The sequence below is a fragment of the Lissotriton helveticus genome, chromosome 7, assembly GCF_964261635.1.
Source record: "Lissotriton helveticus chromosome 7, aLisHel1.1, whole genome shotgun sequence".
NCBI classification, from domain to species: domain Eukaryota; kingdom Metazoa; phylum Chordata; class Amphibia; order Caudata; family Salamandridae; genus Lissotriton; species Lissotriton helveticus.
Window position 1 is genome coordinate 114,019,856 of NC_136068.1, and position 27,881 is coordinate 114,047,736.

General features: G+C 48.8%; 1 protein-coding gene across 1 annotated transcript in view; it reads left to right on the forward strand.

Moving 5' to 3' along the window:
- The window catches only part of STIP1 (stress induced phosphoprotein 1), a 199,906-nt gene that overhangs the window by 122,115 nt on the left and 49,910 nt on the right, over positions 1-27,881 (forward strand). Inside the window, exons 8-10 of the mRNA XM_078651644.1 lie at positions 6,475-6,595; positions 14,335-14,431; positions 15,047-15,171. Coding sequence (XP_078507770.1) covers positions 6,475-6,595; positions 14,335-14,431; positions 15,047-15,171 — 343 coding nt within the window. The remainder of the gene's footprint in view (positions 1-6,474; positions 6,596-14,334; positions 14,432-15,046; positions 15,172-27,881) is intronic.

Here is a 27,881-nt window from a genome sequence, read left to right on the forward strand (position 1 = left end):
ACTGATTCATGTACCTCATTTATTTTGGAACACTCATTTTTGACTACTCACTATTGTCACTTTTGATTCAGGTATTTTACTGTCTGCATCGGTATTTCAGTCTAGTATATCGTCAGTATTATACCTATATTTTATTCTGTACATGTTTGTAACCCACAACGACTTCACTGTAATGCACCGACTAATTGCTCATATAGACCTGTTACATTTATGTAACCTGCTCCCATTTCAAGTTTTATTCCTGTAGGCACCAATTACTACCTCATATACTTTGGCTGCTCATTAATGTCACTGTTGTTCCATGCAACTGGGTATTAGTGTATGTGTTTGTATTCTGCTCCCGTATATCATTATTGTGCACCCTACATCTGTGCAACCCGCACCCACTACAATTCTTATCCCTGTTTGCATTGACTACTACCGCATACACTTTGGCTGCCCACTAGTGTCACTTTCATTCCATGCAACCGGCGATTACTGGGCACCCTCCCACACCTACCGGCTCCGGCACCCCAACATGGAGCTCATCGGCAAGCACACATACTGAATCAACTACCCACCCACACTCACCAAAAAAGCCGCTAAACGCTTTAAACACAACTTACTGAGGTCCCACCCTGAAACGCCCTTTGCAGACACCTACTTCTCACCGGTCAATGGTGCCGTAAACATTGAAATCATCTTCCACACCGCACGCAGAGCTCAATGGAGAAAAACGTTCCTCTCTTTACTCACCGTATCCAATTCCAGGAAATCCGCCCATGGCCAAACACTCCATCACACCATCCCAACTCTTCCCAGGCAGAACCTCCATCACTATCTATAACAACGGGATTGTCCTAATCCAATCCACAGACAGGAACCTGGAACTACTAGACAACCTGTTCCCCACTTTCTTACAGCACCTCTCCAATCCGCGGACCCCCACTCATAGCACTCTCAGTCCGATCACCCTTGACCTCACAGCCCCCAACCATAACGATGCTAACCCAGCTCAGTCCCTAAACGACACGCACCTCTCTACCACCGGCACCGTCGTCATCCACCCACCTACTTCAACCACCTCACACTCTTCAATCACAGACTTAGATCTCTCCCCGACATACACCAGCTGCACCCCGTCCCCCCCCACCAACACCTTGACCTCCATTCATACCACTCCCATTCCTTTCTCCCCTGACACCACAACCCCCAACCACAACGCCTCTAACCTACCTCAGCCCCAAAACGACACGCACCTCTCCTCTACCACCGGCACCTTAGTCATGCACCCACCTACGGGTGCTACCACACACCCCTCAATCAGACATAGATCTTTCACCCACATACACCAACCGTACCCCCTCCCCCCTTTCACCAGCCCACATTCCCATTCTTTTCACCCATGACACCACAGCTCCCACCCACAATCCGCCTAACCGAGTTCAGCACCAGACCGACACGCACACAGACAAACCCCACCCTTTATCCCCCCCATTCTCAGCCCCACTTCCACCCAGTAACTAACCACACTGATCACGCCTCTATAAACTCAACTCCGCCTCCTCAAAAAAGAACCACATACAATCCCACTTCCCCCCCCATTCTCACCCCCACTACCCTACATGCGACCCCATCACCACTAACATACGCCCATCCTCCACCATGCACTCTCCACCTACCACCAATACCCTCCTCCATACCACCAACCTCCCCCCTATGTCATCCTCCCCCAACACTCCAATCCCCACAACCAACACACATCCCACACTAGACTACGTTATGGCCTCCCTCCTCCAGCTCAAAGAAGACATTCACATCCTCAAACAATTACTCTGCACACACCCCAGACACCCCTCACCCGCCTTCACCAGCACCACCCTTCCTAACAGGACCTCCACCCGGTCGGCTGACTCTCGCACTCAACGCCCCCCGCACTGGACCTCAATCCCTGTTCGCAATCGTGAAAACCGTCCCCATCGCTCCTGCAACACACTATCGGACCTTGACACAGTCACCCTCCTCCGCTCCTACGACCCAGCTCCCCTTAACAACATACCCTCCGCCCTCCGCGCCATTCCAACGATTCATCCAAATCCCCTTAGACCCCCCACGCAAAACAACAGAATTTCTATCCTTAGTAACCTGAGAAAAGTCCCCCTCTCTCTAGAACCCCCTTCCACCCTCGACACACCCCGTCTCAAATGCACCCTCCTCAACTGCAGATCGGCCTCTAGGCACTCCTCTGCAATCGCTGATCTCATCTTATCACTGGACCTTGACCTAATCATCATGACTGAAACCTGGCTAACTGAATCTTCTACACCTATAATGGACATACTGGTTCCCCCCAACTACCACATCACTAGACTAGACAGGGTTGGTCAAAAAGGTGGTGGAATCGCATGTATACACAGGAGTAACCTCTCTGTCATGAAAGTAACCTCTCCCTCCCTACCCTCCCCAACCTCCTGTGAATAAATTTGCCTCGATATTATCAGTGAGGGCAAACCAATATGCTCTCTTCACGGCATTTCCCACCCACCAGGGGACAACCTTACCTTCTCGCAACAAATCATGGATTTGATCACAACCAATTCAGGGCGACAACTCACACAAATATACCTTGGTGACTTCAACCTCCACTGGAACGATCATAATGACGCGGTGGTAAATAGTCTTAAAAACTTCCTCGACGCCCTTGACCTCCTCCAAATATGCAACAGCCCGACCCACGAGAAAGGCTCTATCATCGACCTTATCATCTCCAAAGAGGACTCTATCCAACTCTAAACTATCCAACCCTGTGACTGGTCAGATCATCATATTGTCACATTCTTCATCAACGAAAGTCAAATTTAACCCGGTTCAATCCTTCAAGCCCAAAGTCTGGAAAAGAGACCTGAAAAAACTCAACCCAAACTCTCTACCCCCCAACAGCTGCAATCTATTACTTCCTCCTACTGGCGTTACGGATGTCCAATCCTTGACGGATCACTATCTCAACGCTATGACCTCTATAGTTAATGAAGCTGCACCTATGCAGCTAAAAAGAGCATCCACAAAAATGTCCAATCCTTGGTACGACGGGAGTCTCAATGACGATAGACGGGCCATGCGAATGGCAGAGCGCACCTGGAGATCAGCTCCCTCCGCACTGCACTTAAAAATGCTGAAGAAAAAGAGAAATGCCTACTTCAGGGAAATAAAACGCTCAAAATCAGATTTCTTCAGCCGTCGGCTCGACCAAGCCAAAAATCGTCCGAGAAAGCTGTTTGAGCTAATCAGAACACAATCCAAGGAACAACCCCAACCACTCAGCACTTAGGGCGAAGCACCCTCCTGTGAAGACTTCGCCTCTTTCTTTATCCAAAAAAACGACAACATAAAGAACGATCTCCTCATTGACGTAAGTCTCTACCCCAAACCCCTCTGCACAGCACCCACTGAACCAAAAAACAATGCTACATGGTCATCCTTTGTCACCTACTCGGAAGAAGAAATTGGTAGACTGCTCAGCACTGTGAAACCAGCCAATCACATCACGGACCCCCTTCCTGCCAACGCTGTCAAAGACCTTACCCCGTCGCTCCTCCCACTCTGGACTAAAATTATCAACAGCTCACTTCAACAAGGGACCATCCCCGACTCCCTCAAAGTTGGACAAGTCACACCTCTACTAAAGAAACCTACAGCCGACCCCTCTGATCTAAATAATTACCGTCCCATTACCAATATTCCGACTCTTGCCAAATTGTTGGAAAAATGCGCACAAACTCAATTGACTAAACACATTAATCAGTTTGATCTACTCAAACCTCATCAATCAGGCTTCAGAGCGGACCACAGTACAGAAACTGCTATGACTCGCATAATTGACGACGCCCTTCAAATCCTAGATCAAAACGATACCTGCCTCCTTATCCTTCTTGATCGCTCTTCTGCATTCGACACCGTCAAACATGAGAACTTACTCGATCTATTAAACACAAGAATGGGTATATCTGGAACTGTGCTCAAGTGGTTCACGTCCTTTCTACACAACGGATCGCAGAAATTCAAGAGTAACAACTTGATGTCTTCTCCAATACCGGTATCGCTAGGCGTCCCACAAGGATCCTCCCTAACCCTAACTTGGTTTAACCTAGTTATGGAACCTCTCGCCACCTTGCTACAAGCATCCAATGTTCACTTCCACATGTACGCCGATGACACCCAACTTTATCTCAAATTACAATCACCCAAAGACATTATGCTCTTGAATTCAACGATCAGAAGCACCCAATCATGGCTGGCCGCTAATCATCTCAAACTCAATGCTCTCAAAACAGAGTTCCTCTTGATCTCACCTCCTGCGAAGATCACTACCACTCAAATCTGGCTTAAACACCTAACCGCACTCAATGTTCATCCCACCATCGTGGACTCAGCAAAATCTCTAGGCATAACACTTGACACCAACCTCCACATACAGGAACACATCAACAAAGCAACTAAGGGTGCGAACTAGCAGATCAATACCTTAAGGAAACTCAAACCCTTCCTTCCAAAGATTTCCAAACTGCGGTACAAGCTCTAGTCATCCCTCGAATAGATTACGGCAGCATCGCCCTCTGCAGTCTCCCCCTAACTACTACGGCACCCATAAGAGCTTCTCTAAACGCCGCAGCGAGACTCATCACTGGATCAAAAAAACACTCACACATTTCCCCTGACCTGAAAGCCCTGAACTGGCTGCCTTTTGAAGCCAGAATACATCTGAAAATCGCCTGCATGACGCACAAGGCTGTCCACCTGAGCTCACCCGGATACCTCGCCCAGAAGCTGACGATTTCTGGAGGCTCCAGAAACACTAGAGGCACAAACAATCTCTTGCTAAAGCCCCAAAGATTCCGCAAGGAAAAAACGTATAAACGCTCCTTCTCAGGAATGGCACCCAGGATCTGGAACTCACTCCCCCCTGAAATCAGGCTCATCTCCTCTACCATACTTTTAGGAAAGAAGTAAAAGCTATCCTCATGGCTAAATACACTTGAATTATTACTGGGGATGATATTTACAGACGCTGTACCATTCAGTTCTACTGATCTTTTTTTTTTTTTTTGCATTTTTGTATGACTCGTGTTATTGACCTACGTAACGCTATCACTTATTTGTACTTGTATCATTATTGATGTATCTGGCTGACTATGCTCCCACATGTACCTTCCCCACCCCAATTGTTATTTACTCACACGTTGTTCCTTTCGTCTGTAAAGCGCTCTGATAGCTGCAAAGATCTGGTTCGCGCTATATAAAACTTTCAAAATAAATAAATACCCAGCATAATGATACACTCCTAGAAAACGGGTTTGAAATGGTATTTGTCCTTCTGGTTGAGATGGCAGTCAGTCTGCCTACACAAAGGAGTGGGCCTATTGAGGTGTGATGGTCTTTAAAGCTGGGCCATCTGTGGCTACACTCCAGTAGACCTCTTGCTGGAGGTGGTGACATCTCCCACCAACAACTCTTTGCTCCCTGTGCCTGGGAGCACGTCACACTTCCGAACAGGCAGGCTTCACGCTGTATCAGATGACAACGGTTGCAGATAGATAAAGAAGGCTACCAAAAAGGGAGGGGGGGCATTTATTTATTCATTTTTTTATTTTAAAGTTACCTTTCTATTAAAAGTGAATTCGATCGCAGCAATGAGTCTCGTTTAATGTAACAATTAATTTGATACTTAGGAGTAATATCTTTGGTAGTTCAAATTGGAAGTTGGTGTGGTGGCTAGTGAAACTCCATGTTAGCCAATAAGACACTTCAGTTTTGTGTTTTCAGTGTCCAGGTAAAAATCCAAAGAAAAAACGCGGTTCATGGCGAGCTCAGCTCGTCATGAGCGTACGAGAGGTGTACCTCATGACGAGCTGAGCTTGTCATCAGCCTCGATGTGGTTAAAAAGGAAGGTTTCGAGTTGGCAGTTTAAACTTTGTCCAACTAGTCTGCAGTGGCAGGCATAGTCACATTTCCACCTTTGTCACTAAAGTGGTGGCACAATTAAGTGCTGAAGTCCTGGGCACCTCCTGTCCCATATACTGTGGTCTTGCAGGCAAGTTAACTAAGCCAGTTGTACACATATTTTGATGGTTACAGCTCATCCACTGGGGCTTGGATGGTGGGGCACAGTGCATTAAAGAATTAGTAACCAGCAGCATCAGTCCAAAAACTTGGAGAAGGGTCGCCTAGTCCTAAGAGTTGAAAAAGCTTAAGTCTTTTTTTTTTATATATCTCGGTCAGATGGTTTTAAATCACCGTCCTTTGAGTCAAAATCCTATACCTTCAGTGAATGTGGATGGACACCAGGTTAGTGCCTTTAATTTTGTCCTTCTGCGATTTCAAACTCCGCTTAAGTTTCTTTGCACAGTGGGTGAACTATTTAGTTCTCTGTCTTTGTTAGACCCTTTGTTAACTTTGAAGAGTTGGTGTATTAACGTCAATGTCCTGCTTCTTTTTTAGGGCATACGCAAGAATTGGAAACTCTTATTTGAAGGAAGAGAAATACAAGGAAGCTGTTCAGTTTTATAATAAAAGTCTGGCAGAACACAGGACACCTGATGTACTGAAGAAGTGCCAGCAGGTGAGTATAGAGATGATCCTGGTTAATATGCAGAGGGATCACAAGCGTGTGGCATAGAGCGAGAGCAAGTTTGTGTTTAGGTGACATCGCATTACGGCTGGACTCGGCAGATTTTATAGCGAAACCTGGCAAGTTTTGACCATAGAGGAACAATCTTCTATGCTATGTGGGGATGTTCAAACTTTTATGAGTTTTGGGAAAGGGCCCTGAGCGAAGTAGAAAAGATTACAAGTGTTCAAGTTCCAGGGTCACTAGAAAGCATCACATTGGGGTGAATGCCTAGGGTTAAATGGGAAGATACTGAAAATAACTAGAACATGACTAACGCTTTTTTACTGATCGCTAATTAGAAATTGAGAAAATGGTGAAGTCTGCCTCCGTTCCCCACCAAGAGGAGTGCTATGGCATATCTTTGGGATGGCGATCGTAACTAGTATTAAAGGAAAAATATGCCTCTAATGTAAGATTTGTAATTAACATAGTAATGGAATGCAACCCTTATTGAGGTTCTTTGTGAGCAAATCATATAATTAATGTACCCTGTATCCCCCATGAAGAATTGAATGGTTGCTAGCTTCCTGCCAACAGGCAAGGCCAGTGTCTGGCTACCCTTTGCAGGGGTTGAATAACCTCCTGTCCCAGTATTATTCGGAAGCTTCCCATGGGTGAGTGCTGGGTATGTGGATCTGCAAGGAGGTCTGAGGGTAATCTTTATTTCCCCATTTGTGTTTTTGGATGAAATAATTGAACCCTAAAACTAATCTAAATTGGGTTGATCTATTCATTTACATGTCCAATGGTCCCATCTTTATGGGCCCACATTGGGCTGTCTGGAATAAAAATAAAGAACTGTTATGCTATTATACTTAAAAAGCGCTCCTATGCCAAATTTGTTTGTTACCTTTAGGGAAGGGCACAGCACAGTTTCCACATGGTTTGATCTGAAAAAGATGTATTTTAAGGGTGCAGTGCGACTCTGAAAGAGGAAGGATATCTCAGAGGGACAGAGGAAGATTGTTCCAAAGAAAAGGGGGTTAAAGTCTTGAAACAACCCCACCTGTGCTCTCTGAGCTCTTCTGAAGCAGATCTGACAGTAGACTGTGGAATATCCTACAGAAGCTGTCACTGAAAACCGATGTGGCTCAGGTTGTGCTATGAACTGTGTGATGGAGTAGGAAAAGTGACTTAAAAATATTTGGTCATTTGACTGATAACCGATGCAACTCGACCAGAAGAAGTTTTACATATGAAAAATGGGGAGAATTGGTTATCGCCTCTTAACTTTGGAGCAGATTGAAAGTTTGGCGGATGGAGAATAGCCCATAAGGGTGGCGGAGGACATTACGTTCACCACCCAGACAAACTATCTTCCACCAGATTTAAAGCTCAGTAATGGCTCAGCAGTGATCTTAGTACCTTGATAGGGGGGTGGCGTCATGGTGGTTTTTGACCACCATTAACAAAACATCTACTCTCCACCGGTTTTTAACTAGCAGTGATGGACAGACAAAAGGGTATCACACCCTCCTCCCACATAACAGACAGTGTAATTCCTTTCCTCAGACTGCCCCTTATCCAACAGGTCATCTGAGGTTGATTTAGCGGCTGAGCCACTGGGGTCTACATCTGCTGAAAGAAAGCAGTTCTCTCGACTCTAAACGAGACAGACTGATGGATTCGGAGGACAGCATATTCTTGCCACATTGTGGTTTCATTTACTGGACTCCTCCCTAATGCCATTACTCATTGGTGAACATGCGTATTTAGTTGCTGTAGCAGTGTGATGCACAAGGTCATTTGAGGAGGGCATTTCCGTGACAAAAATACTTCACTTCTTTCATTGGACGATGACGGAGGAAAAAAGAAATTTCGCCCATCCTGTACCCAAAAAACAAACCAGTAAATGAAATAATTTTGCACTGTAGGCAGTGCATTGGATCTTTCTGTAATTACACTGGGAAGATGGGCCCCCAATACATAAAAGCAGTGATGACACAAGTTAAGATTTCTGGCTGCTTCCTGATTTTGCCCCGGAAGGTGGCAAAGAAAGTGAGCCTGTGGCCGTGGTACTCTACCCCTTCCTGGTTGGTGCCCTAGTTGTGGCAGGAGCTACATACAGTATCCTGTTGAGGTGAAGGGGCATACGCGTCAGAAGGCTAAGTATTCAAGGGCCTTCATGTGCCAGCTGTTGATTCCCTGAGGTGAGTGGCCTAGAATAGAGGCAACTGGAGGTTCACCTAGACACTGAGCAGGAGCCCTAAAGGTATATAGAACATTAAAGACCCAATTTAATGGCTTTTTCACTGTTGTTGCACAAGGTGTATTGTATTCATGCCTGGGTCTGGCCGTATCTTAGGCAGTGTACTGTGTTGCATTGCTTCCTTGGGCACTGACCATATATGGACTCCATTGCTGCTGGGCCTATCTGTAGAGTTGACTGGGCATAAACCTCATGGCATATGGGGTTGCCACTCAGTTTGACGGGCGTAGTACTGGTAACCCCTAATAAAGGAGCCAATGGGAGAGTTGTAAGAAGCGCCTTTTCACCCTCGTTAATCAGACTAACCTAAAACAAACAAGAAAAGGACAGATTGGGCAGGCTAGAACTTGGACTAGTTGCCCGCAGAAATTCCAATAAGTCACCTGTTGAATTGCCTGCTACTTCAGTATGCTAGGACTATTAATCACACCAGGTGGTGTGCTTCATCGCCAAATAACCGCTTATTATGTATGGTGTAGGCTCACACACACGCACACTCTGTGGAGCTCTTGAGTCGTGAGAGGGGAAAATATTTGCACAGTCCCCTACTAACATTCACTGACTTGGCGTATTTCCAGCAAAGATGCCTAATTTTGGGTGCAACGCTTGGTCATACAAAATTGTCTCCGGTTCACTTGACATTTTAATCCTGGTCACCTTACGACAATCATAAAAACAGAAGAACAAGTTACAACACTCTTGCTTATTAGTATTCTGAACAAGAAGCATTCCTAACTATGCCATTGGAACTTTGATAAATCATACTCGTGAGGGGACAGAATTATTGGGAAGGGCATTCACATAGTAGTGAAATGTTCCCAGGACAGATCATCACTGAGATTGGTATACAGAGTTAGTGTTGAGAGTAATTCACAAGTTTCTAAGCAATATAGGTCTGTTAAAGTCCAGCAGATACATCACCAGCCCTTCATCCTCCTGGTTCGGTAGAATGGACATCTTTTAAATGGTCCCATTTAATGATCTGCACACTGTTCATTCTTTTTAATTAAGGCCTCTGCTAGCATCTGATTGTGGTGCCAGAATTCCGAAAGAAACGGACAACAGTGTACAGAGGTAGCAGCTTTATGTGGCTCCGGCATACTTTCCACAGTGCGACAGTCTATGCAGAGCCACATGACACCGCCTACTGGCACGCGAGGGAATTTGTGGGGGGAAATAAAAAAATCTCTGGGTCCAGTCTGATTCCTGGTGTTCACAAGGTGAGGAATTCAGTCTTTGTGCCCATCGTATTTGTGCCCCCTCAGACACTTCCCCCAACAGACCATGGTTCTCATCTATTCACCCAAGTACCTCTATGCTTTCCCATCCCATTGTAATCTTTTAGGTCCCCCCCCTGAACGCCCCTTGCCCCCTGCGTGCCCTACCTCCTGAAGTCTTACCCTGAAGATCACAACCCCACACTTAAATAGCGTGGGTGGTTCAAACGCTAATAGTCTGTTCCAGCATGTTTGGGGAAGGGGGAAGGGTGCAGCACATTTTCCCTCTCATCCCAAAGCAAAGTGAGTGGTGGTGAAAATTAGAGTCCACCCGCACTTTAAAAGTGTCAGTGGAAAGGGTAGATAAACCCTGCAATTCCCTCCCTCCCACCCACCCGTCCAAATCAGCAGAGTTAGGGGTGGCATGCTCCTGTTATATAATATTATATTGCTCTCCCACCTCTGGCAGATGTAGGGAGGACGTTGTCAGCATATAAGGCTTTAACTAACGAGTCTTCCTTGAGTTTTCACATTGAAATATGCCCAAAATGGTTACAACCACACCCTTTATTCACGACAAACATGGCTTCGCTCTCCATTAACACTGAGTACCTTATAACCAAGTGAGCAGGGGAAAGGTTTTTTTATGAGTAAGGCATAGCCTCCTGAATGGCAGTCTGCATAAGGATTAGATAGAAAAAAGTTTAATAGACCTTTATTATTCAAGTTCACAGTACTTTGTGTAAGTTACACCTGCTTCTGGAATGTACCACTTCAGTTAGTTGTTTAGGCAGTCACATGCCAAAATTTCCACTCTTTCTATACAGACACAAATGATGAACTCACTTCGCCAAATGTTCTAAGCAGTGCTCTGAAATCTTCCATGTGAGGGACTTGGACTTCTTTTCATGTAATTCGCTGTCATACTACTTTCAGTTTACTTAAAATCGATATGAAAGTTTTTAAAGAGTTAGTGCTGAAGGAGAACCACAATTTTCCCCAGTACTGGAACTTTCATAGATTCCCATGCTTTTGTATCATTCCCCGTCGTCATAATGGGAGTCTCGGTAACCAAAAATAACATAGCAGTAGGTACAAAAGAGAAGGAAAGGCCTACGCCTTATTCCCTTTTGTAGCATATCCGCCTCTTTTTGTAAAAGAGACCAAACTAATCATCAGCCAATCAGAAGAGCCTCACCCCTTAGCACCCTCCTGAAGGAGCCTCAGATTTTCTACTGCACATTGAGCAGAGCTCAAAGGAGACTCCCTAAGCACAATCTCGACTCTTTTCAAGTGTTTTCTTCAGAATTTCTCTTCAGAATTGTTGGCTGTCCTTTCCAGGATGTCTTATAAGGAGAAGAAGGCCCTTTTCAAGCCATGCTCCACCTGTGGCAAGAAAAGATTGTTTGTTGAGGATCGGCATAAAGATTGTATATATTGCCTCTATCCTGATAATAAGGCTGCCGACTGCAAGATCTGCCGCACCTTTTCTACCAAGACCCTCCGGGACCGTGAGGGTAGGCTTCTAACCTGGCTCCATAAGTTGAAGTCCAGAAAGGACACAGTCTTCAGTGACCGTGAAGACTCTTCTTCAGCCTCATCTTCAAGAAGGTCAGTCAAAAGGGTAGGGTTTCCCCTTCACCTTCTGTGGAGCGTCCATCTAAGGCCTCAAAAAAGACCCCCAGAGAGTCAGAGAGCCAAGGTCCAGTCGAATCTCCTCACCACGGTGAAAAGGAGAGGGAGAGACCTACTACACCTTCTTCTGGGACGAACCCTGCTCCAGCCTTCAAGAATTAATCTTCTCAGTCTTCTGAGAAGTCTGACGAGTTCCAAGTTGTTGACGATGCAGCTGAAGGCTTCGTCGACGAAGGTGTTGAAGCCCAAAGTTAAAGTGGTGCCGTCGACAGGCTCGTCGACTGTACGATCGACGTCGACGATGGTGACAGCGACGACGGCAGCGACGACGAAGATTTCGTTGCCGACGGTGACGACGACAGTATCGTCGTCGAGGGCTTCGACTAGGACAACTTTGACGACGACGGTAGCAGGGGCGTTGACTGTCTCGGCGTCGACGACCTCCATCGTCGATAGTTCGCTCATCGACTAGGTCTACTCCGTCGACGACGGCAGCATTACCAGGAACAACTCCATCGTCGACGGGATCGTCGACAATACTGTCGTCGACGGAAAGAATCACTATTTCCATGAGACTGATTACACCTGACATGACGTCCCCGAGGAGAGTTACCCCCTTGCCTCCAGCTCTGCTGTTAAGAGGATGATGACGACTCGGATGAGGAGGATCAGGTCTCGTATAGATATGCAAACAGTCCTTTCCAGCTTCTAGTAAAACGTCAGGAGACTGATTCCAAAGGAGAGTACCTGCAGGAGTGTGGGTATCAACATTCTGCTCAGCCACAGGAGTATACGAGTCAAGAGATGGTGTGTGTACCATCTTCGCTCTTGCAGGATCTCCACAACATGCTGCAGGATTACAAATCCAGATGTTCACAGCCTGCTGCTATTCCAACTGCACAAGCCCTGCCGGTCCCTACGACCCCTGCACTGGTTTCTCCAGAGTTGCTGGCTCAGGTGATATCTCAGCCGCAAAATCGGTTCCACAGGTACATTCAATACCACTGAACACTCACGATGATTCCTCGGATGAGGATCGAGACTTTGATGGTAGACCTAACCAAGGCGTAGAATGGGACGAGTAGGTCATCCCAGACCCAGCTTCACCATGTCCGGATCCGGTGGACTCTCCTCCGGTGGATATCGGGGGGGGTTCCATAAGTTGATGGAGGACCTCTAGCAGATTCAAGCTTCCAATGCCTTCTGTTGCCACCGAGTGTTTTTTATGACTTTAAAGAGCCTTATAAGAACGTTACTAGATCTATCCCCATTGTTCAGCATGTTTGGGAGGAAGGCCTTAAAACAATGAAGAAGCCAGCTATAGTGGTCCCTGTACTACCGCGCCTCAAAGAAATACAAGGCACCAGAGATGGTCTGGCGTCTTTGACAGGGCACCCAAAACCGCACTTGGTGATTTCACAAGCTGCACAGAGGAAGTCGCGCAACCCATCAGCTTCTTTAACAACTCCTCCAGATAAGGAAGGCCGGAGGATAGACCACGCTGGGAAGAGATTTTCTTCTATGGCTAGTCTGTTGGTGCGGGCAGCAAATGCCTTGGCAATATTGGGCAGATATGATCGCCAACTATGGTGTGACATTTCGCCCCATCTGAATAAACTACCTCAGGAGTAAAAAGGCGACGCAAGGAACATTTTAAAAGAGGGGGAGGCAAAGTCAATGGAGATAATTGATTGTGCCATGGACATGGCCACAACTGCCTTTCGATCGCTAGCTGGTGCTGCAGTTCTTCGTCGCCAGGGATGGCTCAGGGCGACTTAGTTCAGACCTGAAATCCAGAATAAAATCCTGGATCTACCTTTTGATGGAGAGGCGTTGTTCGGGAAACAAATCGATGACACTCTCCAGGATATCAAGAAGGATACCGAGAAGGTGAGGTCTCTGGGTACACTACAGTACTGAAAAGCTCCTTTCAGTGGTGCCAGAGGTAAGAGTACTACGTACAGAGGCTCTTACCAGCAGCACCGATACCCATCGTACGGATCAGGCTCACAACAATATCGCCAGCCTTGTCAACAAAGACAAAGCCAGTGCTCGAATTTCTCTTGATCGAATAATCGAGGAAAACAAAATCGCCAAGGACGGGATACGTCCAAGAGGCAATAGAGGCATCCTGGGTCTTACTCCGTAAATATTCATAAGCTGGATAACTAGAAAAGGTACTTTTTTTGTCTCGTCTTTTATCAATTCAAATGCAACCCTTTCTTCTTCGCCAGACATGAGTACAGTAGGCTCACACTTTATATAATTTTAGGATGCCTTCTAAGAGCCAAGCTTAAACAGAATGACTCAAATCATTTGAGTCTAATAAATATACAAATGCTAGAGAAATTGCATACTTTATATTTCTAACCTACAGGGTATTAGATGCTAAACATATGTATTTTCTTTTGCCTTCTTACAGGAGTTGGAAGTTGTGAAAGGACACTCACCTTCCAAACAGTCCTCCCTCCAAACAGTCCTCCCTCCAAACAGTCCTCCCAACACATACATTAATGATCTTATTTTCTATGATCGTGTGCTTGTGTCTGAATTTGACATTTAGGTGCTTTATAATATTTAAGTACAAAGATTGGTCTAGTGGGTGTTAAGTATCTCTTTTCTTGCAGGCTGAGAAGATCTTAAAGGAACAAGAGAGAATGGCTTACATCAATCCTGATTTGGCACTAGAGGAAAAGAGCATAGGCAATGAATGTTTCCAGAAAGGTATGTGTTATGCCTTTAGAAAAAAAGCTCTACAAGCCTCTTTTTGTTACTTGATCTTTCTCGCCTTTGTTATGTGTTAATTGTTGAGATGGACTGCGTAACTGACTTGAATGGAGTGGTCACAACCTGTTCCTTGTTACATTATGGTTGAAGTTGTGGGAAAATATTTGGTAAACGTTCTTTTTTGTTTCTTTTTTTTATCTCGGGTACAATATGAACTCAATATGAACAAATCGTATCTGGTATAGAAAGCTTTTAATGTGTAATTTGACATATCGTAATGAACTGAGTTGTATCTAGTCTGATGCTAAGCCAATTGTAACATGACACGAAGTGATAAGTAGTAGAGGCACTTTAATGTGCTGCTCGTTGGCAACCTCAATACAGTGTGGTTTCCTTGTGAGTTAGTTGAGCTGTCCTTCAAATCTTTTTGGTCACTGAAATTGCTGTCACAGATTAGTGTATATTTCTTGTTCCAGACCATATTACCAGAAGAAGTAAAATTGACTGTATCATCAAAAGCAGTAAAATTAAAGGATTTTTTTTATACTCCTGCACAGTGTCTTTGGTTCACCCTGTTGATGTGCTGATTTGTGGGGTATTTTCTTGTTTTAGGCGATTATCCCCTAGCAATGAAACATTATTCAGAAGCCATTAAACGTAATCCTCAAGATGCCAAATTATACAGCAACAGAGCTGCCTGCTATACAAAGCTGCTAGAATTCCCTTTAGCTGTGAAGGTAAGATAAAGGGTGGCATAAGATAATCATTCAATTTGATGTAATACGGAATAAGTATGCAGTATGACCACTTTATGTAACCTCCACCAGGACTGTCGATGTTTTCTTTTATACTTGGTTTTTTCATGTAATTCTCTCCCACTTTTACAGCTGGCTTTCACTTAATTATGATGCTGTTTAGATTGCCTAGAATTTCTCTAATAAAAATGTTTCTCCTAGTGATTCAGACGCTTGGAGAATATCCGCTGCTTCCGGAGAGAGCAGAAAAATATTCAGATGCTTTTTATTTTTGGTCTTGCCCAAAACTGATAAACACTTATTTTGCTGTGATCTACTGTTGGAGTACTACTTGCTTCTGAATTCCAGGAGTAAACCAGGAATACTACTGACTTACTCCTGCAAGTTACACCTATTCACAGAACAGTGTTGGCTAATTAGGCCCTTAATATCTTTTGCTGAGAACAATATCTCAAAACGTGCATTTTCTTTAAATCTGTATCTACAAGCCCATCGAAATCGCACTTTTTATTTTTTTATTTTCTGTTTTTTGATAGCATATTTGACAAATGTGGGCTTCAGCATCTAATTTTAACGAATGTATGTCGATACTTCGCGTACCATTACTTCGCATGCTTTTAGTGCGATGTTTCTACTTATCATAAACCATTACTTCACAAGTTTTAACTGCGCATGCATTTATAACGCAAATGGTTATAAATGTACTATGGTTTATGCTAATTAAAAACATCACCCTAAAATCATGCTTACACTACACTACCTTACAATACTTAAACACCACTACACTACCCCCTACTCAACCTTCCCCCTGCCTGGACCCTACACTCAAACACTACACTTCACGACCCCCGACACTACCCTAAACCACTACCCTACACAAACACCACAACACTACCCTAAACCCTAAAACACTACCCTACACTAACATCACTACCCTAAAACCTAAAATACTCCCCCCCCCCCCCCCCCCCAGCACGACCCTGCCCCTAGTCCCAAGCCGGTCCCTACGCTAAAACACTACCCTGCACGACACTACCCTAAACCACTACCCCCAGCACGAAACTGACCATGGGGGGGGTCAACTGCTTGGCTGCACCTAAGAGCAATTCTGTGATTTATATTTTTACGCTCACCACCCTCGGAGGCACAGCACTACCTCCGTATACCATATAAATAAATCAACAAAGGAAGGAGCGTACTTGTAACACAACATATAATACAATAACATAAATTTGCAATAACCATTTTCCAGAACTTCTTCTGTATTGAATATTCTGTTTATTTTCTCTGTTAGGTATCAATGGTCACAGTATAATCAACAGCCGACGTGTTTCGTCCCATTCAGGGACGTCCTCAGGGCTGTGAAAAAGAGTACAAACAATAATCACTAATACATTAATTACTGAACACAATACAAAGCAATCTAATACAAATAATATTTCTAATGTACCCTGTACCACAAGCTTCTATGTACATGATTCATCATAACATCACAGAAATGTCTATCCGTTAACACTTTACAACAACAGATTTTTGCTACCTATTGAACATTCTAAACCCATTGTAGGGTGCCCAAGAGCCTCATTCTTCATTAATGAGAAATTCAAATGATCTCAATGGAGCTTCGTATTAACCTAATCCTACATTCTCAGAAAAAACATCACTGATTTCAAGATATGATTGCTCACCTTTAGAAAATAGAATTTTTACTCAAAACATATAGGACAAATAATTCCTGTCCTTTTGTGGATATTCAGAATGCTACCCAAAATTCAGGTTATTTGATCTAGAAAGTGACAGTAAATGTAGTATCAATATATATCTTTCTGATAGATAAATCTGCCTTGTGGATTCCTCACTTTGTGAATATCCCCCTTGCGCCAGCAACGTTCAGGAAATTCTTAGTTGAACGCCGGCATGGACGACGTCATAGGAGCATGGCATCGCGCGCGACTCCGTCTGACGTCACTGACTCCTTATTAGACCCACGTCGGCGTGATGACGTCGGTTCACTTTTTTCCGCGTCGTCGACGCTAACGGTTTCTGGGATCTTCTGTGATTCAGATAGTAACTTGTTGCTATTTTGTGTCACTGTTTCTCTGTTGAGTGTCTCTTCTTCACCGAGGATGTCGTAGAGGAAGACGGGGTTCAAGCAGTGCGGATCTTGTACCCGAATGATGTCAATTACTGATCCGCATGACGATTGTTTGTGGTGTCTTGGATCGGGCCATGATGTTAAAAACTGTCGATCCTGCTTCAAGATGAACCCTAAGGCTTTACGAGAGCGGGAGGCTAAGCTTCTGCTTGCGAAGGTGAAAGGAAGAGAGGCTGGAAGGTCTTCGCAGGTCGACGTCTAGACGTTCGAGGCAGAAGTCGCGATCAAGGTCGAGATCGGCTTCGAGATCGAGGTCCAGAGTGAGGTCGAGGTCCAGATCCAAGTCGGCTTCGGGTCATGCTTCGGGCTCCTCGAAGAAGCACCAGAGGAGGAAGTATAGCTCTAGACATCACTCTGGCAAAGAGTCTTCGGATTCGAAAAGGAAGTCTTGAAAACATCTCAAAGACTTCCTGTCTCCTTCTCCTTTGCAGTCTCTTGGAGGTTTCCCGGTTCCAGAGCAAGAACTGGATCTGGAGTCGCACCACTCTTCGGAGCATGAAGGAGATGAGGAGATTCCTCGGGCTCCGACTCCGGTGGAAGACCCTGAGAATCAAGAGGGCCAGGATGAACCGATGCCGGAGCAGCCGATGGGTTCGTACCCTCCCTTTCCTGGTCCTGGACAGGACCCCTCACATTTCCTTAATGCTATGTTTGGCGTTTATGCAAGGGCAATGTACCCCACTGCTGTACCGGTTGATCCCATGGGTCCATTGTCTTATAACTTGGGTGTCCCTCAAGCTTACGCTCCGGCACCTTTTATGCCGTTCATGCCGACGCCTTATACACCTTGACTCGGTACGGCGCCGCCGAGGTCGTCGACTCCGCATACGGCTTCGCTGACTCCGGAACGATCTTATGAGTTGGATCGAGGTGCCACGCCTGTTCGTGAGTCTCGTCCTCCAGCTGCCCCGGCTCCTCGTTCGACGCCGGTTCAGGCTCCGTCTGAGTCTTTACCGGATCGGTCGACTTCGGTTCGTTTGGAGTGGTCGAGGCGCAGGGCGTAGTGCCTCATGGAGGAAAAGGAGTATGAAGATCCTGAAGTAGAGGAAGGAGAACTTCTGGATCAAGGGGACTGTTTTGAGGACCTGCATAGTGCTAGTGGCCTGGAACTCTCTCCTGAGTGGGGTTTGCCTTCAGTTTCTGATGCACCATCTAAGGACGTGGCACCCTACCATGTTGTAATTAGGAAGGCTGCGGATCTGCTCAATCTGACTTTGCCTACTGTTGAGTACAAGCCTAACATCCTCTAAGAGGTTTTACACTCGCCTTCATCTATTATAGAGCCTACACTTCCATTCACTGAGGCTTAGACTGAGCCAATAATGGAGGTCTGGAAGAGACCTTTGACAGCTTCTGCGGTTTCCAGGTCGGTGGCAAGACGTTACAGGGTGGCACCTGGTGACCCTGAGTCTCTCTCTTCACATCCTTCTCCGGAAAGTCTGGTTGTGCAGGCCGCTTGTTCCAATAGGTCTGCAGGTTCTTTTCCTCAGGTGCCAGCGGATAAAGACTCTAAAAAATTGGATCAGTCTGCAAAAAAGAGTTTCTCCTCGGGTAGCATGGCTCTAAAATCTACCAATGCTACTTGCCTGCTAGGGAGATATGTTCATGCATTGATGGACTCTGTGAAACAGTTGTCATCTAAGCTTCCAGAGGAAGATAGAAAGAACTTCAATGAGGTAGTCTCTGATACTCCGGCTGCAGCCCGCTTGGTAATTCAGAGTGGCATGGACACGGCGGACTCTGTGGCCGGGATTATGGGCTCTACTGTTGCCACCAGAAGGGCCGCATGGCTGAAATCTTCTGATTTTTCAGCAGATGTACAATCTACTTAAATAAACTTGCCATTTGACGGGACAGGCCTCTTTGGGGAAAAAAGCGGATGTAGCCTTGGAGAGGTTCAAAGATAGCCGGGCAACGGCAAGGTCTTTGGGCCTGCAGGCTAGAGGCTCTGCCACTAGGAAGTTTAGGGGATTTGGTAGATCCACTTTTCGTTCCTATAAACAAGGCCAGCAGCAGAACCCTTTGTATAGATCAATCTGAAAGAGACACGTTAGTATTAGATTCCTTACCTTAGAATATCCCCAGGCGTCAGACTGGATCCGGAAAATTTTGCGTAGCAGTACCCTTGCGCGTCGGTAGGCGTCGTCTGCGGCTCCGCGTCCGTCGTCGTCGGAGTACTTAGACGCCGCCTCCGCGTGCTGACGTCAGTTCTTCTTTTTTCCGCGCCAGCAAGCGCAGATCTGGAAAAACCAGTAACCCTAGTCAATTTTTGACTAACTTTTTGATCCTTTTTGATTCCTGTTTCGAAGTCTCTCGACTCCGACTCGGTGCCTTAGGGATGCCCGACTTCAAGCATTGTGACGATTGCGACCGGCTGATGTCGGTCACGGATCCTCACCGCGTGTGTTTGTCGTGTTTGGGCGTCGACCACGACGACAAGGCCTGCTCCGACTGTCGGGCCCTCTCTTCGAAAGCCAGGCGGGAGCGGTCCCGTAGGTGCCTCGAACTCCGACAGTCGGCCCCGATCCCACGGGAGGTCGAGGGACAGGTCGCGGGCCCGGAGCCACCACAGCTCCGAGGGTAGGCCGCACTCCTCCGGGTCGAAGTCGTCGTCAGGTAAGAGGCACAAGAAGTCCAAGCGGCGTCATCGCTCCTCGGACTCCCCCCGACGCTCGCACGATGCGGCCGGGGGTTCGGGTGACACCACCCACGCGGCTCCGGAGGAGCCGCGGGCGCCGCGTCCAGCCCCATACCCTACGGTCCCTGGGCTTAACGCGACGCCGGAGGAGATCGAGCGCTTCCTCATGGCCATGAGGAAACTCTCTCCGACGGGCTCCGCGGCGCCTCCGGGCCCAGCGGACCCATCTGGGAGCCCTAGCGGGTCGGCGGCTCCGGCCCCGACGCCGTCGGGTGCTTCGGCCCCGACGCCGCCGGCGCCTTCGGGCCCGGCGCCGCAGGTCCCCGTTATCCCGACGCCTTCGGGCCCGGCGCCGAGGGGTCCAGTTGTTCCGACGCCGCCGGTGCCTTCGGGCCCGGTGCCGCAGGATGCTGCCTGGCTCCCTTCGGGATCTGGTTAGTCGCCGGTGGATCTGACGACCTCCCCGGCGTCGGACCCTCAGGTGTCACCTCCGGCGCCGGCCCCGGTCCTGTCACCGTTCCTGTTCAGCCGTCGGGACAGCCCCGATGGGCGCCGCTCCAGACGTCGTTTGGTGAATTTCACTTTTATGAACAGGTCCCATTGGTTGAGAACCCTGAATTTCAGGAGATGGGTGATGAGGAGGACTGGGAGGGGTCTAAGGACCCTCTGACCAGGGAGTGTCAGTCTCATGAGGACTGGTCAGGAGACCTGGGGGATGCCAGTGGCCTGGACACCTCTCCAGACACTGGTTTTGTCTCCCCTCCTACCGTGGCTTCGGAGGAGGGGGCAACTTATAGTGTGGTGCTGATGAAGGCTGCCAAGGCCTTTGGCCTTGAGCTCCCCGTCGCGACCGTGAGGACTAACCTCCTCACTGAGGTCCTTAAACCGCAGTCAAGCTCGGCCGAGCCTCTGCTGCCCTTTAATGAGGCCTTGACGGACGTTCTTTTGGGCACTTGGTCCAGGCCCGCTACGGGTTCGCCCGTAGATAGGAACGTGGCCAGGCGCCACCGCCCAGCCCCGGGCGACCCATGTTTCCTGTCCACCCACCCCACCCCCGAGAGCCTGGTCATCCAGGCCTCCAATTCCCAGACCGCATTCCCGTCGGCCCCGCCGGATCGGGAATCCAAGAGGTATGACCAGTATGGGAAGAAGATCTTCTCATCCCTGAGCCTAGGCCTGCGGTCTTCCAACACCGCCTGCCTCTTGGGACGTTACACCCACTCGGTGTGGGATAAGGTCGCGGAAGTGCTGCCAGAGTGTCCGTTGGAGGTACGGGCCAAACTCGGCCAAGCCCTTGTGGAGGGCCGGGACGCAGCAACGTACTCTATTAGGTGTGGGCTGGATAACACCGACTCGCTGGGTAGAGCGATGGCAACGACGGTGGCGGTCAGACGCCACGCCTGGCTGAGGTCCGCCAACTTCTCGGCAGATGTCCAGAACACGCTTATGGACATGCCGTTCGATGGCCGTCGCCTCTTTGGCGACAAGGCAGACCGTGCGCCTGAGCGTTTTAAGGACTCCAGGGCTACGGCCAAGTCCTTAGGCCTCTCGGGCCAACGCCAGCAAACGGCTGCCTATCACTCCTTTTGTGGCCACGGAAGGGGTGCGCCCACACGTGCCGCCAGCCACGCGCCGCAGGGCAATACCCAACGCGGTGGCGGCCGTGGGAACCGGCGGTCGGGGGCAACGGCGAGGTCAGTCCACACCTTCCCCCGCAGCATCCGCCTCAAAACCTTCCTAGTCCGTGTTTTCAGGCCCATGTGACGCCAGTTGGGGGCAGGGTTCGCCATCACCACCTCCACTGGCGCACTGTCACGTCGGACAGGTGGGTGCTGCAAATCGTCCGAAGGGGCTACTCCCTCCCCTTCGAGGCGACTCCTCCAGCCATGCCACCGCAGAACCACCGTGTATCGGGGGATCACTTGCGACTTCTGCAGGAGGAAGTTACGGCCCTCTTGGCCAAGGGGGCCATCGAGCGCATTCCTGGGCCAGAAGTAGGGTGTGGTTGCTACTCCCACTACTTTCTGGTACCCAAGAAGGGCAAAGGGGGCCTACGCCCTATCTTGGACCTACGGAACGTCAACGGCTTCCTCCGGAAGGAGAAGTTCAAGATGCTGACACTGGCTCAGGTCCTTGCTGCCCTGGACCCAGGAGACTGGATGGTAGCGTTGGACTTGCAGGACGCTTATTTTCATATCCCCGTCCTGCCTGCCCACCGGCGCTACCTGCGGTTCACGGTAGGCCACGAGCACTTTCAGTTTACCGTGCTCCCATTCGGCCTTACCAGCGCCCCACGGGTGTTCACGAAAGTGATGGCGGTGGTCGCAGCTCATCTGCGCCGGTTAGGGGTTTCAATCTTCCCCCTACCTCGACGACTGGTTGTTGAAGGCGGGCTCCCCCCAGACAGTCGTCAGCCACCTTCAGACGACGGCAGATCCCCTGCACCAGCTGGGGTTCTCCATCAATGTGCCGAAGTCACACCTGTGTCCCTCTCAGAAGCTCCTCTTCATCGGAGCGGTTCTGGACTCGGCGCAGTTTCGGGTTTATCCACCCGAACAGCGGGTCCGGGATATTCAGGCTCTGATTCCCATCTTTCAGCCGTTATCCCGGGTTTCGGTCAGGTTGACGCTGCGGCTTCTGGGGCTGATGGCCTCCTGCATCCTACTGGTGCATCACGCCAGGTGGCGGATGCGGGCTCTGCAGTGGGACCTGAAGTTTCAGTGGGCCCAGCATCAGGGCAACCTATCCGACCACGTCCTGATCTCGGAGGGCACTGCGAGACAGCTGCAGTGGTGGCTTACGGACCGCGATTGGGTCAGCGGCAGATCCCTCTCCCTTCCCCAACCGGAGCATGTAGTTGTGACGGACGCGTCCCTCCAGGGCTGGGGAGGCCACTTGGGAGAGGCGGAGATCAGAGGCCTCTGGTCTCCGGCGGAGACCCGGCTCCACATCAACCTGTTGGAGCTCAGGGCGATTCGTCTAGCACTGAAGGCATTCCTCCCCTCTGTCCGGGGAAGTGTAGTGCAGGTTTTCACGGACAACACCACCGCCATGTGGTACTGCAACAAACAAGGAGGGGTGGGGTCGTGGATCCTTTGTCAAGAGGCTTTTCGCCTTTGGCAATGGCTGGAACGCCAGGGCGTGACCCTGGTGGCTCAACACCTGGCGGGTTCTCTGAACGCCAGGGCGGACGAGCTCAGCCGTCGGTGCATGATGGATCACGAATGGCGTCTGAACTCGGACGCGGCGCAAGGCCTCTTTTAGCGATGGGGAGAGCCTTGGTTAGATATATTCGCAAACCGAAGAGAACGCGCAATGTCATCAGTTCTGCGCGTTGGAATTTCCAAGGCGGCACGTGCCTCGCTCGGAGACGCTTTTCGTCGCGAGTGGAGTTGCGGTCTATTGTACGTCTTTCCGCCTATACCACTTCTGCCCAGAGTGCTGAAGAAGATCAAGCGCGACTGGGCCCAAGTCATCCTTGTGGCTCCGGACTGGGCGAGAAGGTACTGGTATCCAGAGCTACTCAGTCTGTCAGTCGATCCCCCGGTTCGTCTGCCTCTTCAGGAGGACCTTCTGTCGCAGCAGCAGGGGACGGTCCTCCACCCGAACCTGTCCAGTCTCCACCTCCATGCTTGGAGATTGAGCGGCGACAGTTGAGGCCATTTGACTTGCCTCCTGAAGTCTGTAACATCATTCTGGCAGCCAGGCGTCCCTCCACAAGATCGGTATACGCCTGCAGGTGGAACAGATTTGTGGCATGGTGCACAGCAAAGGCTGTGGATCCTCTTTCTGCCCCTCTTTCTAAGGTCCTTCTCTTTCTTCTTTCTCTTGCCCAGCAGGGCTCTGCTCTGGGCACTATCAAGGGCTACCTTTCTGCCCTTTCAGCCTTTCTCAGGCTACCTGATCAGCCTTCTTTGTTCAAGTCCCCTATTGTTAACAGATTTCTTAAAGGCATCACTCACACGTTTCCTCCTGTTCCGTTTGTGATGCCTCAGTGGGACTTGAACCTGGTTTTGACGTTCCTGATGTGCGCTCCCTTTGAGCCACTTCACAACTGTCCTCTTCGCCTTCTGACTTTGAAGACTGCTTTCCTGGTTGCCATCACCTCTGCCAGGAGAGTGAGTGAGCTCCAGGCTCTATCTTCTAAACCCCCTTTCCTCTCTGTCCATCCGGACAAGGTTGTTCTGAGGACTCGTCCTTCTTTCCTGCCCAAGGTTGTCACGGCCTTTCACATTGGGCAGTCTATCACTTTGCCAACCTTCTTCCCGCCACCGCATCCCTCTAAAGAGGAAGAGCGGCTCCACCGTCTGGACCCTAAACGTGCGCTCTCATTTTATCTGGATCGCACACGCCAGTTCCGGGTGGATGACCAACTCTTTGTTGGTTACGTGGGCGCTAAGAAGGGGAAAGCGGTGCACAAGAGGACCATCTCCCGGTGGATCATCTTATGCATCCAGGCATGCTACTCTTTGGCTAGGAAGGAGCCCCCTTCTGGATTGCGGGCTCATTCTACCCGAGCCACGGCTACTACCACTGCCCTGGGCAGGGGTGTGCCCTTACAAGACATCTGTCAGGCAGCTACGTGGGCATCGCTGCACACATTTGCTAGACACTACTGCCTGGACAGCAAAGTCCGGAGGGATGGCTTTTTTGGCCGTTCCATCCTCCAGGACTTTCTGGTGTGATTATTGGTTCGCAGACCCACCACCGGGGTTGGTATTGCTGGGGTATCTATTCTAAGGTAAGGAATCTAATACTAACGTGTCTTTCAGATGCACAAGTTACTACTTGTGTAACGATATATCTGTAAGAGACATTAGTTAGTATTAGATTCCTTACCGACCCACCCATCCTCCCCGTTCTGCGAACCAATATCTAGGGTTAGGGTTGTCCCCTTCAGGGCCCTAGTTTCCATGGCACCAGTGTTGGTTTTTTGACATGGCTCTGCGTTTCTGGCGCGGAAAAGCTGTGTCTAAGAACTGACGTCAGCACGCGGAGGCGGCGTCTAAGTACTCCGACGTCATCACGGCGCCGACGACGGACGCGGAGCCGCAGACGACGCCTACCGACAGGCAAGGGTACTGCTACGCAAAATTTTCCGGATCCAGTCTGACGCCTGGGGATATTCTAAGGTAAGGAATCTAATACTACTTGTGTAACGATATATCTATAAGAGACATTAGTTAGTAACTTGTGCTACAGAGGTAAACAAAGGGGTCGTGCTCGTGGACGCCAAGCCTCCTCCTCCTCTACTTCCTCCTCTAACAATCAACCCCCACCCTCAGCAGCAAAGCAGCCCTAGATCCGCCATTCCGGATCATGCGGGTCCGGTAGGGGGTCGGCTTACTCATTTTCTACGGGATTGGGAATCGGTTACATCAGATCTTTGGGTTCTCAATCTCGTAGAAAATGGGTATGCACTTCCTTTTCAGGAGTTCACTCCCAATTACCCTCCTTGCCAAGGTTATTGTTCAGAGGACCACCTGCTTCTCCTGCAGGAAGAAGTCCTGGCACTGTTCCGAAAAGGTGCGATCGAGGTGGTTCCAGAGCAGGAAAGGGGTCAGGGGTGCTACTCTCGGTATTTCCTGATCCCCAAGAAGGATGGCAGGTTACGTCCAATCCTGGACCTCAGGATTTTGAACCTCTATCTCAAACAGGAGAAGTTAAAGCTACTTAACTCCCTCATTATCCACCAATGCTCACCACATGTGCACCGGATGTAATATTACCGGCGGACCAGAGAGGAACCCCCCGACCCGTGCACACGTGGTGAGCATTGGTGGATTGGTTGAGCGGAGTATAAAAAAACTTGTGAAACGAGGTAAACTTGCACACTGGATTTATCATACCAGAGATGTAGATGGGAAGGCTACCGACTAAGGAATACTCGAGGTGAGAACTGAATAGAATGCAGTAAATACAGGACACATGTTTTACTTAGTTTCTAGGGGGTGACAGACTGTTTTGTGTCTGTTTTGTACAGCGCTTACTTTGGGAACTCAAGGATCGGCAATTAACGAGATAGTGCGAAAAGAATGACACATTTGCGTGAGGGGAACCAGGACATGGGAAAGGAGTCCGCTTTTTAAAATAAACCAAGGTGAGAATAAGAACAAGTCAGGAAACTAGTACACACGGGCTCATTAGGGAATAACTTTTGGAATCATTTGTAATTATAATATGTATTTCTGTTTTGGTGCAGCGCATCACCAAGGATTATCAGGCTGATCATTTTGCGCAAAAATAAAAAAATTGCAATATAAAAGAAGATTACAAGGAAAGCATACTTATTGCGATATAGGTAACTACATTAAACATGCTTAACAGTAATATGGAGAGACTCTTTGGATAGTGGAACACAGGGGGCGTAGCTTAAAATGGTGCGATGTGTTGATTGATGGAATAGAATATTAGAACTTTTGAGCAAAAGATCTAACCAGCAGTGTTCACTGTTTAATGTTCTCTTAGTCTTGAGTATCCAGAATATAAAGAGTGTGGTTAGTAAAGTGGGAAGTGGCATCCTGGGCTTTGTGAACTAATCAATCTCCCCGTCCGTAGGATCCATGATATTGTTGACACATTATAGTGAGATAGATATATATTGATACTACATGTTCGAGGCATGTGGGCTGCTAAATTCATATCTGTAGCATAGATCGCCGCCTAGTGTTGGGTCCGGATGATCGCACATTGTTGTCCTGGAAGAGTCTTCGAAGTATCACGAGATAGGTGGCTCCTCCCCTGGACTACAGTGCGCATGGGCATCGACTCCATCCCCAGATTGTTTTTTTCCGCCATTGGGTTCGGATGTGATTTCGACGTCTCCTGTCGGAATCGGTAAAAACAGTTCTCTGAAGGCCAAAAGGCTTTCTAACCTCGTCGGTATTGTTGGCGTTCGGTTCTCGTGTATACTCCGACTCTTCGAGTCGGTTTTCTGGGGAGTCGCGTGACTCTTCGGTCATCGAGGCCCTTCGACGCAGCAAGACCCCGACGAAACTACAATGGAACGAAGTCCGTTCAAAAAGTGTCCCGTGTGCGGTTCGAAGTACCCACACATCGACGTGCATCCTGTATGCAACAAGTGCCTGTCGCCGGACCACAACGAGGCCAACTGTATGGCCTGTTCGAAATTCAGGTCGAAGAAGACGCTCAAGATTCGGCGCGTGGCGCGCCTCGAGGCCCAGCGATCGGCACCGGCACCTGTGGACATCTTCAACGACCCCGAGGCTGACGAGCAAGAGCTTCAGATCTCGCCTCCATCGGCGGAGGTCGAGGCCGACTACGGAGAAGCCGTTGAGGGCCTGGACCTAGAGGAATACGTCGAGGAGGTAGGGGACGACGAGGAAGTTTATGGGGCCGCGGAAGATAGCTCGGAGGAAGAGCTATGCCCCGTCCGTACCATAACTAAGGCTCAGGTCACGGGATCGCCACTCGGCCTTACCCACGACCCTCACCCTAAGTCCTCGGCCCCGCCTTCTGGCCCGGCTACAGACATTTCAGCGGAGCCTCCGTTACAGAAAACGAAACCGAAACCATCGGCTTCGACATCATCTAAGATGGCCGACACACCATCGAAACCGAAGACGGCGGAGACACCTTCGAAACCGTCGTCTTCGGAGGCTTCGAAGCCGAAAACGGCTGTCGAACACGATAAGGCACCCAAGGGGGCCAAGGAGGCCGCCTCGAAGAAGGTCGTCGACCACGTGTCGAGTAAGATGGTGGAGTCGAAGTCGAAAAAGACTGTCGACACCTTCACCCAAGACTACCGCGGCCCCAGGCACACGGACAGTCGAAGTGGTGTTGGCGAAGGCCACCGAGCCGAAGTCTGGAACCACGACGCAAAGGGAAAAATCTGCCGATCCGAAGCCGGCGGCGTCGACGCATAAGGCCAACACAGAC